The 11,675-nt window shown below is 46.0% G+C and overlaps 1 protein-coding gene across 3 annotated transcripts in view; it reads left to right on the top strand.

Annotated features, from left to right (window-relative positions):
• Positions 1-4,789: 4,789 nt before the first annotated feature.
• The window catches only part of RSPO2 (R-spondin 2), a 102,504-nt gene continuing 95,618 nt past the window's right edge, over positions 4,790-11,675 (top strand). For 2 of the 3 annotated variants that reach the window (XM_051785188.1, XM_051785187.1), the window contains exons 1-2: positions 4,790-4,898; positions 5,211-5,498. In XM_051785188.1, the coding sequence (XP_051641148.1) occupies positions 5,405-5,498 (94 nt within the window). In that variant the 5' untranslated portion in view covers positions 4,790-4,898; positions 5,211-5,404. Of the gene's footprint in view, positions 4,899-5,210; positions 5,499-5,585; positions 5,637-11,675 lie in introns of those variants that run through there. The other variant, XM_051785190.1, reaches the window with a different exon arrangement.

The following is an 11,675-nucleotide window of genomic DNA, read 5'->3' as shown; positions in this document are numbered from 1 at the left end:
CCCTCTGACTGTAAACATGTTCTGGGCTCTACAGACTCTGATTTGGCTTCTAAGACACTGACATCACTCTTCACAAAATCTTTAATAATTTTTTCTTAATCACATCTCAAAGTTACCTTAATTCTTATTGATTTATTGACCACCATAAATAGCTAGCTGTGTGCTTGAGTTCTTCTTCTCCATTAGCTCTGTGGTTTTTCTTGTTTTCCTCTGCCTTTGTTTGCTGTTAACATTCCTTCAGAAGCTCACCAAAGGGGATACTCTGGTGATCCTCAGCCACCTTCCAGCTCTCTGGCAGGGACTGACTAGTCTCTTCAATATATCTCTTCTTTTCTCCTTCTATCCTCTGTCTTTGTGTAGTCTTCTCTGAAAACACTAATTCAGGTATTATTTCTGTATTGGTAACTAATCACTATCTGAGACTTACCTGCAGATTTGACAACTAAACTATAACTAGTCTATATCTAGAAAGAAGATTCTTTCCATGCAGCCTGCTTCAAAACATGAATTTTCCATCCATCATAGTCTCAAAACTATGATCCAGATTCTTATTGCCAAATATCTTGCTTTTTGCAACATTGTATTCTGTGAATTTAAATCCAGTTTAGCCTGCTATCTATCTCTCATTGTGTTCTTGGCCATTAATTTTGATTGTAATGCTTTTTGCCTTGCATACTTCCACTGATTCCTCCTCAAAATAGGAAGCATAAGCTGTTTGTCTTCTCTTTGAAAGCATTTTTTGCCTATCGTACCTGATTCATTACTAAGAGTTTACCTCCAATCATCATTTGATCCAGGATGCAGGCCTCCATCATTTAAATTCTGGATCGTTCATACAAGTGCTTTCATACTGTCTCCTTAGCAGCCCAGCATGCTTACAAGTAGCTCTCGGTAAATACTTAAGAAAAGAGTAATTACTCATAATCCTTTAAAGTCATCATAGCTGTGTTTCCTACCTGCTCCAGGTCAGCTGCCTGGCTGTTACAGTCCAGTGGTGTCTCACTGCCTGCACGTGTTCCCGTTCACTGTCTCTTGATGTAAATCACATCAAGCAGCTATGTCCTGTACTTACATGGTATGATAGAATGCTAGCCCATGGCAAGTGCTGCCAGGTATTGTGTGGGCTGCTCGTGGGTGGTCTAGCACACTTGGATGTTGAACCTCAACCAGCACTGACTGCAGGCTTCCTCTGCAGAGCTGGCTCCAATCAGGGCTGTGGCCTACCCCACTGCATACAGGAAAAACTCAGTTCTCAGGCTTACTCCTGCTTGCAAAGTCCAGCAATTTCATTGGAGATACTTTCCTGATATTTACTTTCCAGGTCTGGGAGACCTTCAAAGGGGCCCAGGCTGGAGAAGAGTACAGGCTGTGCTTCCTTAAGAAACAGGGAGATGTCTGAGACCTGTTTCCCCTGAAACCCAGTACTACACTTTGAGAGACCTCAGTCATCTTCAGTGTCAGCAGGACACCTTTCAGAAAGTCCATTTATAATTTTATACATTTCAGACACATCTAGAAATGGAGTTGTGTTAGTGGGGTAGTCCTGATATCACTGTTTGCAAAAAGGACTCCCAGCCTCACCTCCAGATAACTGTTGTAGAGTCAAAATCCCATAACTATGAGTTTGTAGACCTGAAACAGTAAGGAGATCAGTTCTTGGAGTCCTCATAAAGGTGCAGTTAACATTATTTTTGATTTCCCCTTCTTGTAGTCTGATCTCTTTCTCCCTTTTATCACAGCTTGGGAGGATCTCTAGAATGTTGGTACACTTCCTGTTTCTGCATCAGAAAATTGTAAGCATGTACTCTAAAGATGCTGCTAGTGCAAAAAAAGTCTCAGCCTCAGCCCTCTGGGCCACACAACCTGCCACATGAACTTAGAGTGGATATGGGGACTACATATCTTGGAGAACTCCAGTTGCTGGTAAACATCCTTCACTGAAATAAATTATGGCCTCTGTTGCAACAAGTTTTATCAGAAAGTTTCACTGTGTAAGTAGATTGGGGAAAATAAAGTCCACAACCCACATATATACATGTCTTACTTTTGGCACTCTTTCCCTTATCATCCACTCCAAATCCACTTGGATACCGCTGACACTGAGCTAGAGTGACCTTAACTGACCCAGTTCTTAGTTCTGTATTAATTAGTTGACAGGTCACATCTCTGTAATTTTTAGATTATGACAACACTGAAAGGTACAGGTGCTCTGCATAGCACAGTGGGATCTCATACACGGTAAACCCATAATGAAAATTATAATAAATAAAGATTTTTCATCAGAAAATACTCTTATATCATAAAATCATAGAATGGTTTGGGTTGGAAGGGACCTTAAACTTCATCTAGTTCCAAACTCCATGCCATGGGCAGGGATACCTCCCACTAGACCAGGTTGCTCAAAATGCCATCCAACCTGGCCTTGAACACTTTCAGGGAAGTGGAAGCTTACCTGGCAGTTTATCTGGGCAATTTGTGCCAGTGACCCACCACCCTCTGAGTAAGCAATTTCTTCTTAATATCTAGTCTAGAAATACTCTCAGTTTGAAGCCATTCCCCCTTGTTCTGTCACTAGAGGCTCTCGTAAAAAGTCTCTCTCCATCTTCCTTACAGGCTCCCTTCAGGTACTGGACGACTGCAGTTGGGTCCCTTCCAAAGCCTTCTCTTCTCCAGGCTGAAAAAACCTAATTCTCTCAGCCTTTCTTCATAGGAGAAGATCTCTTCTTTATCCCTCCAATAATCTTGGTGGCCCTCCTCTGGACTCACTCCAACAAGTCAATGTCCTTCCTATTCTAGGGAACCCAGAGCTGGACACAGCACTCCAGGTGGGGTCTCACCAGAGCAGAGCAGAGGGGCAGAATCAATTCCCTCAGCCTGCTGGCCACGCTGCTTTTGATGCAACCCAGCATACAATTCACTTTCTGGGCTATGAGCGCACATTGCCAGCTCATGTCCAGCCTCCCATCTACCAGCACCCTCAAGTCCTTCTTGTCAGGGCTGCTCTTGTTCTGTTCATCCCCAGCCTGAACTGATACTGGGGGTTGCCCTGACCCAGGTGCAGGACTTTTCACTTGGTGTTGTTGAACCCCATGGGCTCGCTTCTCAAGCTTGTCCAGGCCCCTCTGGATGGCATCCCATCCTTCAGGTGTGTCACCTGCACCACTCAGCTTGGTGTAATCTGCAAATTTTCTGAGGGTGCACTCAATCCCTAATCCAATGTGACTTTAAATAATCTTTACATTTGACACTAATGATTAATCTAGTGTATTACTACTCCTGTAGAGTAGATAAGCATAAAGAAGGGCAGCCCAGGGGCTACAGAAATATTGGAGAGTTTGGGAAACTCAGGATCCAGTTCTGACATTGTCTCATACAACACTTTTGATTTCAGGCAAGTTATTTACTCTCTTTGTAACTCAGTCTTCAGTCTGGAAACTGGTGATATTGATGCTTCTGTGCTCCAGAGGAGTATTATACTGATAAATACAGTCAAAAGTTCTGAGATCTCAGGATGGTATGGGAAGCACCATACAGTCAGACTTCATTTATCTGTGGTTAGATTGTTCAGGCCGTGGATGAAGAGCCAGCTTGAGTCTAATATGATATATTAGCTCAGGCACAGCGCCACATGAATGCAGTTATGCTCTTTCTAGGGCCAGCTCTGCTGTGGAAAGACTACATCTGCTTTTGTGAGAACCTAGCTGGCTCCATCCCGAGGCAGCTCAGGTATTTCACCACCAGAATTATTGGGGGCGGGGGCTGGGGTTGGGGGGAGGGAGGGAGGGAAGAGCAGAAACACCCAGCAGAACCCTAGCCTGAATCCAGCTGGGTTTATGAGACCTGGCTTTGCGCCAGCTGTGCGAGACCCACGCTGTCTCCCAGCTTTTGCACCTGCTCCACAGTGTCCAGGGTCCTGTGGGGCTCATTAGGGCAGGCACAACGGGTTCAGCACCGCAAGCAAGCAGTCACGGTCTGTCGATACCTGCAATGCTGGGGAACAGGCTGTGAGTGAGGAGCAGAGAAATAAAATGGCACTGCGGGGTCAGCGTAGCGGATGCTATGAGGAATTAACAGACCCTCCTGCATCAAAGATAAATTTACCTGGAACCTCTTGTCTTCTCCCTTGTATCAGCCTCCCTTATCTGTACCATTGGGGTTCCCATTTTACTAGCTCTACAATACCTTTGCCAAGCAGAGAGGTGGCTAGAAACCATTACAAATCACTGACTGAAGTCCTCACACTTCTAAGCCATCTTGCCAGGACAATGAAAGTGGTGTTTCCAAAGACACTTTGGAACGTGTGAGATCAGATTTTAGGAAGCCAGAAGGAAAGGCGGGGAAAATAAATGAGTAAAGGTCTTGAAACTGGGGGTGAAAGAAATAATTATCAAACACTGAGGGAAGAAAAGCAAAGAAATGGAAAAGAATGGAAAAGGAAAAAAAAAAAAAAAAGAAAGGAGAGAAGTGAGGAGGAGTAGGTTTCCTAAAACTGTAAGCAAGGCAAAGGAAGGACGAGGAGGCTTTGCGGGGAGAGGGAGAAGCCCGCCGAGGAAGCGCCTTCAGGCAAAAGCACCAGCGGCTCCCGGGCCGGGTTGGCGTTCGGGCCCGGCGGGGGAGGGGGCGCGGGCCGGGGCGGGCGGCGCTTGTGCCGGGCGGCGGGAGGGCCGGGGCGGCGGCACCACCCCCGGACCGCGGCCCCGCGCATCCCCGCGGAGCCCGCACGGCCCCGCCGCATAAAAGGAGCGGGCGGGGGCCCGCCGCCGACACCGCCCGCATGTGCCCGGCAGCCCCCGCCGATCCCGCGCCCCGGCCGGCCCGCGTGGGGCTGCCCCGCCGCGCGGGGCCGCGCTCCGGACCCGGCGGCGGGACGGGGTGGCCGCGGGGCCGCGCCGCGGGAGGTACGGGGGGGTTGGGGGCGGCTTCGCCCCGCTGTGCCCGCGACCTGAGCGCGTGTGGGCGGGGAGCCCCGCGCCGGGATAAATAGCGCTGTCCCCGGGCTGACAGCCCGTCCCGGGGCGCGCGGGTCAGGGGCGGCAGCGCTCGCCCGCCGGTCGGGGACACACTTGGGGCTGTCGGTGACTCCGCTCTGCGGCCCCGCTCCTGCCCCGACCTGGGCTGCGTTTTTTTTCTCTGTTTGTTTGTTTCTGGGGAGAGCCCGAGCAGCCAGGAGAGCCCGGGGCCAAGCCTTTCCCCCCTCTCTTTCCCTGCAGCACAGCGGAGATGCTGGAAGCGGCGGTGAGTTCACAGCGCCCGAGAAGGGCGGCAAGAGGCGTATAAACTCCTGCGGTCCCCTCCGGCAGCCGCTGCCCCACGACCCTCCGCCGGCCCCTCCTCGCCCCGCACGCCGCCGGCCTCGCCGCCCCTCGCCGCCGCCGGAGGAGGCTGCCCACCCCAGCGGCCCAGGATGCAGTTTCGCCTCTTCTCCTTTGCCTTGATCATCCTGAACTGCATGGATTACGGCCACTGCCAGCCCGGCCGCTGGAGACGCAGCAAGAGAGGTGAGTGGCGCCGCCGGCTCGCCCGGGACTTCGGCCGGGGCAGCGGCGGGAGCGCCTGTGGGGAGACGGGCACTGCCGGGGGGCTGCGCTCCCGTCGCTGCTGTCTCTCCCTGCCCGGGAAGGGCCGCTCCCCGGCAGGTGAGAGTCGCCCCGGCCCCGCGGGCCCCAGGCCGGCACGTGGGGCAGCAGCGGGGGCGAGCCGGGGGGCGCGGGGCCGAGCCGGCGTGGCGACCCCTCGGCGGGGCTGCTCGCCGCCCTCCCACTGGGGAGGTCGGGCCGGCAGCGGGAGGAGCGGTGTGAGCTCCGATGGGAAAGCACCGGCCCGAGCGAGGGGCTGCCGGGGATCGGGATGTGGAGCGGTGGGCGCACTCCCCGCGGGGCCGGGGTCTCGCTGGGAGCTCCCGCCGCGGGAGGGGCCGCAGGAGCAGGGAACGTCGCTGATGCCGCCGTCGCTCCTCGTCCAGCAGCTCCCAGCGGCCGGGGGCTCGCTGTTTGCCCGCACAGTTCAGACTCGAGTGTCCATGGGACGGACTTGGAGGCTGCTTTCCGTGGACCATCCTTAGAGCGACCGCGTTTCCGAGGCAGAAAGGCGGCTTGTCCCCTTTTATCCTCCGGTACCGCCGTGCCGCTGGCGCGGGGCTCGGCCGGCCGAGCGAACCGCACCTTCCCCAGCGCCCAGGGGACTTCTGTGCCGCCAACTTTGCTGGAAACGTCCCGATCCCTCTAAGGAAAAGAGATAAACGGTGCGTTGGGCTTGATCTGTTTCCTTAAAGCGCTGGTGTCGAGGTGCCGGAGCTCCGCAGCCGGAGCGGTGCAGTGTGCCAGTACAGCTCCCGTGTGGACGGAGACGTTACTGCAGCGCTTCCCGGCTGGCAGCCTGGCCGTGGCTTCGTTTGGGTTTTCTTCTGGTGGGTCGGTGGGGAGGTTCACCTTATTATAAAATGGTTTTATTATCCACATATTCTGAATTATTTTGCTATTCCTTTTCCTGTTGTTTTCTCAGCGATGCCTCCTCTTCCCATTTCTAAAGTTAGCTGAAAATCAGGTGGCTCAAGCTGCTGAGAAATCCGTATTTCTGAAAGAACTGCACTTTTAGTGGTATTATTTGGAAGGGGAGGAACTTAAGATCTCCAGTGTTAAACTGGTACAAATAATAATAAAACTGTGAGAAGAAAATAGTTTGTACTTTCATGCATATATTACTTTCAGAGTAGGTACAAATAAAATTGTAAAGCAATTTAGTTTTGATGGTTTTTCAACAGATGGTTTCCAGAATTTAATTTCTGTGTGTGTGGCTAAAACGATAGTAGTCTTTTAAAGTGACCAGACTATCTGTGCTAACAAAGGGTATACTGTGTCTTTAATTAAATGTGGAACTACTTAGAGTGCTGGCTAGACAGTGGAGTGTGATAGTGGCATTTCTGCTTTACAACAGAGCTTAAGGACTGCATTGTGGGAGTACTGAAATGAATAGACATCTAACTCGAGTTGTGTGAATTGTCCTTCTACAAAAACTTAAGCTGGTTTTAATTGATCTCATGTTCACTGATTGATCTTAGACCAATTGTTGTGCTTGTTGAACAGTTGGCTTTTCCAAAGGAGATTGATTTAAATTAGTTTTTAGTTTAATTATTGGATAAATACCATCAGTATTGACAGTTGACTTACTGGCACTGTTTTGTGTGATCACCTAAGGGTTTTGTTTTGAGCTTTGAAGAATGCAGTCTTTTTCAGTTAGTAAGTCTAAAAAAGTAAGCATAGCCAGTTCTAAGCACTGAAAACAAAATCTAAGAATGTATTCAAATTATAATAGACATTTGCCATGACACATGCAGTCTGAAGTAATGCTTTCATACAGGACCCAAAATTCCAATAATTTCACAATTTTTCCATATCCCATCTGCAAATAATCAGGCAGTCACTGTGGGGTACTGGCAGTTAAAATTTCTCTGGCATACTCTTTTGTCTGTTACATGATCTCAGATGCTCCATAATATCGTTTTCTTAATGAAATACAATTTTTGGCATAGATTAAGTCTCCTGTGTGGTAGGAATCAATTGCATTCAGTCTGGAATTATAGGCAAATATCATGTGTAGCTGATTTTTTTTTTAAAGCAGCTAAATGTACAATAAACTTTAAGTATATACGCCTGTATTGACATTTGTGTTGATTTGTAGCTGGTGTAGAATACTCTAATAAAGAAGAGTTTAGTAAATTTGAGGGATGTTCCCAGAATTCTTCATTCCCATTCTGCTTGCAACCCTTTCTGAAACCAGGGCTTGCAACATTGCACTAGAAGTGGAATGAAAAATTAAGGTTTACAATGTGGTTCATACTAACTTGTGTTAGTCAATGTCATTTCATTAAAATTTTTTGGATAAATGTGTAATAATTAACAGGTTCTCCTTATTCCACTGCTGCTCTCAGTTACTTTTGCAGCTCATTAGAATTTTGCTTTGCCTAGTTGCTCAGAGCAGAACCTTACATTCCTTAAAACACCCCAGCAAATTCTCCCTCTGGAAGTTTCTGCCCTGAGCAGGTAATTATGGCCTTTTTGCCTTTCTTGAAGAAGATTTTTTAAAACCTGTTTAAGGGTTACCTATCTTAAAGGTCAGTGGTGTAATCTCACAGCTGGCTTAGCCTAATCTTTCCCTTTCTTGTTGAATTGTATAATTTGATTTTTTGTTTCTCTTGGATACCTACTTGCTTGGTCATTACAAGGAAAATTCATCTCTTCAGATTTCTCTTTAGCAGTTGGTATAAGATGGGCAACTTCATGTCTTAGCATTTCACTGAATATCACAGGGTGCATGAAAAACTAGTGTTTTTTCCCTTGTCTGAGACATAATAAAAAGAACTTCTCCAAAGAGAACCACAAGTCAAGATTGGGGTACATAGAAATGAAGACTGCCAGGCTGGCTTCCTGCAGGAAGTGATGGTATTCCGCAAAAGCATTGACAGAAGAAAATATAGGGATTCTTGTAAACAGCCATCAAAAAATAGATGCTAACAAAATTCCCCAAGGAAAAAAAAGTCAGTGTAACAGCAGTGCCTGTATTGATGGGAAGACTCAAGATTAATACAGAGAGGCTCTCTCGAGTTGGTGAGACCAATGTTGGAATAATGAGAGATGTGAATGGGACACATTCATACTGGGAAACTGGAAGTTGCCTGTATCCAAGAACTCAAAGAAAACTTGTGGCTGTCAAATACTTGTCATTCTGTTTAGTTCATATTCATGGGGTGTCATAAGGGCTAAGGTGAATACTCATCTCCTAGATGCTCACGCTGTATTAGAGGTACGTAAAGGTGTAATGTTTGTGGCAATGAGTGACTAGTAGTGATAGTGGTGGTGGCAAAATACCCACAGGTAGAAATAGGAGACCCTGGGGAAGGAAATGTCATGAGTGTTTCTCAGATCTCAATATAGCTTTGCATACAGTGTTTATAGGAGAATATACATATATGGAGGGGCACAGTCACTGGGATCAAAATTATATCAATTAAATCTTTATCATCTTGATGTAAGATGGGAATCTTGACCACAAACCTGTTATTAATGTAGGAAGCTGTTACATGGATTTTCAACTAAAAGAAAAATCTATTTGGATATTGGTGATTGTGATTTAGCTTCCCTAACAGGGTACTTACCTGAGATGGGAATAATCTTGGAGCCTGTCTCAGCTGGACTGTGTGGTCAGGCTTTGGGAAAGATAGATGATTTGAGCATTAGGGAAAAAGAACCTGTGTTGGAAATGCTTGACTGAAATAAACATCACATCTACTTTTACAAGGGCTGTACTTGCTCCTAAAGAGTAATTTATCTCAAAAAAAAAAAAAAAAAAAAAGGAAAAAGTCATACTACAAAGAATATCTTTTAGTTGTCCAACGGTATCCAAATATTTTAGCAATTCAGTCCTCTTCTCTTTGAACTTTAAACATGTCTTACATTTGGAGGACAGTTAACTTTTTGTCTGTGGGTTAAGGCTTAGAATCTTATGTGGAAGATGTACTTTGAAATGTTTTTCCTCAGATGTTACATTAATTGCTTGTAACAGAACTTGTAAAAGAACCGAGACATGTTAGTACTTCAAGGGGTAATTTTCAAGGTTCTTGTGATCAGTAGAAAAGCTTTGCGGGGTAGCTTCTGTTCTTCCCTCAGACTCTAACTTAAGATAGTTAATAATTAAACATTCTTTATACATACTTCATTACTACAGCAGTAAGAATATCCTAATACTGTAATCACTGAAAAGTCAAAACTTTTAAACTTTTGGCTACTTCTACCTTATTTGGTGCGTATGAGGAAGTTTCTTAAACTGCCAGAAGTCAGAATTTCTGTGTGAGTGACTGAATACTGGACTAGCTAATGATGGAGCATTACTGAGGATAAGCAGTGTTCAAGTGAATTGTGAAGATTTGCAGAAGAGATGCTCCAAACACCAAGAGCAGGATTCACCATTGAAACAGACACCTAAATTTGGGTGTTTGATACAACTTCACAAACTAGGTTTGTAGTGCTGCTTATGATATTTAAGCTATGCTTCTGGGCTTGGTATGTATATGATCTTCTTGAGCAACCAGAGGCCAGGCAGGATACCCTGGAGCAAGTCATATGCATCTGACACCTTTAAGTGTCTCAAGGCCCGTTATTTGGAAACTGGAAATGGGGAGCATGTGCTGGCACAGTGTTGTGTGTGTGCTTTCCCTTGCCTGTATCCATCCCTTTAGCTTCCATTATAGGTCACTTGGGGTTAGGATGCTGGCGTAGATGAGTGCCTGGTCACACCTTGAAGTCTATGCTTACATGCTTTTGTGTTAAAACCTGGGGTAAGATTTACCTGTGGTGAGGCACATATATCAAGCACACATATTTGTGTACTTGATAAACTTGACTTAATTTTACATTTTCCCATTTTTGAGGAAGGAGGGGGTGTATATTTTCCAAGGCTTGGCTGAAAATGTCACTAAAGTAGCTCAAAATGCATGACAGATACCAAAAGTGAGTTTCTATACTAACATAGGCACACTACGGTGATAACAGCAATAATGCAGTTTCTCAGTTCAATGTGTTCATTTACAATATCATCATCCTGGCTAGTCTTTGTGAACGAAGATTTGAGAAGGATTCTGTCCACACTTACTACAAACGCACTGATGGCTAAAAAGGCCAATGTGAGATAGACAAGTCTGGTTGCAAAAGGCACAGCAGAATGTTTCCTTAGGCGGTATTGGCAAGACACGGTTCTTTCTGCGTTGTCTTTTCTTCTCAAGAATGAGTCTGTGTTTGTTCTCAAAAGGAGCAGCAGTGTTATGTGTGGTGTGTCTCCATGTCTCCCTATTGGAGGCCAGAGTAGACCAAATTTACAATATACAGGCCAGAATAATTACTATGATAAAGTATGTTAGCATGGTGTTGTTTATGTAATCTGCCTCTAATGAAAAATATGAAATTATTTAAAAACTAGAAAGTGGAAGAGGTGTTTGCTATCAAAATTCAAGGCATAAAGAAATAAACAATGGTCATTCTGTAGGCTGTTTCTTTGTTGGGTTTTTTCTTTCTCTTGCTCTTTCTACCAAGAGTCTGACTATCCCATGAAGGTCTGCATTTCATTTCTGATCATCTAGCTATTTTTAATACCAAAAACTTTAGCTAACTATAGATTAGAGGGACTGTCTAGTCAAACCTGCAGACTACCACAGGCAGAAAACATTTCCCAGTGCACTGTACACCAAACTTGAAAGCTTATAGCTGACCATAACATCCTTTCCAAAAACGTATAATTGATTATAAACTGAGGGATGGGATTTGTGTGACTGCATGTAACTATGTGGAACATGAGTGTCTTCTTTTCTGATTGATGTAGTACTAGTTGGTACAGTTCATTGAGCTGTTGGTACAATTTAACTTAGCCAGCAGTAGGTGCCTGCCTTTGGTCAGATAAAGCATGCCCTAAATTCAATAAATGTAAAAAAGATGACTTGATTACCTCTACGTATAGATAAAGTGTAGTTCAGATGTGTGCATCTTCACTGTTAGCCACTGAACTAAGCTGAAATCAGCCCCAAATGAGAAGGGATCCACCACATTCAATCTCCTCACCTTTATTAAAGTCTGTTGGTGCCGCTCCTGACTTTGACAGGTACAGTCCCTGAAAGTTCTGTTTTCTCCTAT

This window comes from Manacus candei, unplaced genomic scaffold, assembly GCF_025592945.1.
Source record: "Manacus candei isolate 608988 ecotype Guabito, Panama unplaced genomic scaffold, ASM2559294v1 h1tg000019l, whole genome shotgun sequence".
In the NCBI taxonomy this organism is placed as follows: Eukaryota; Metazoa; Chordata; class Aves; order Passeriformes; family Pipridae; genus Manacus; species Manacus candei.
Note: the sequence above shows the minus strand (reverse complement) of the source record. Positions and strands in the feature narration are given on the sequence as shown.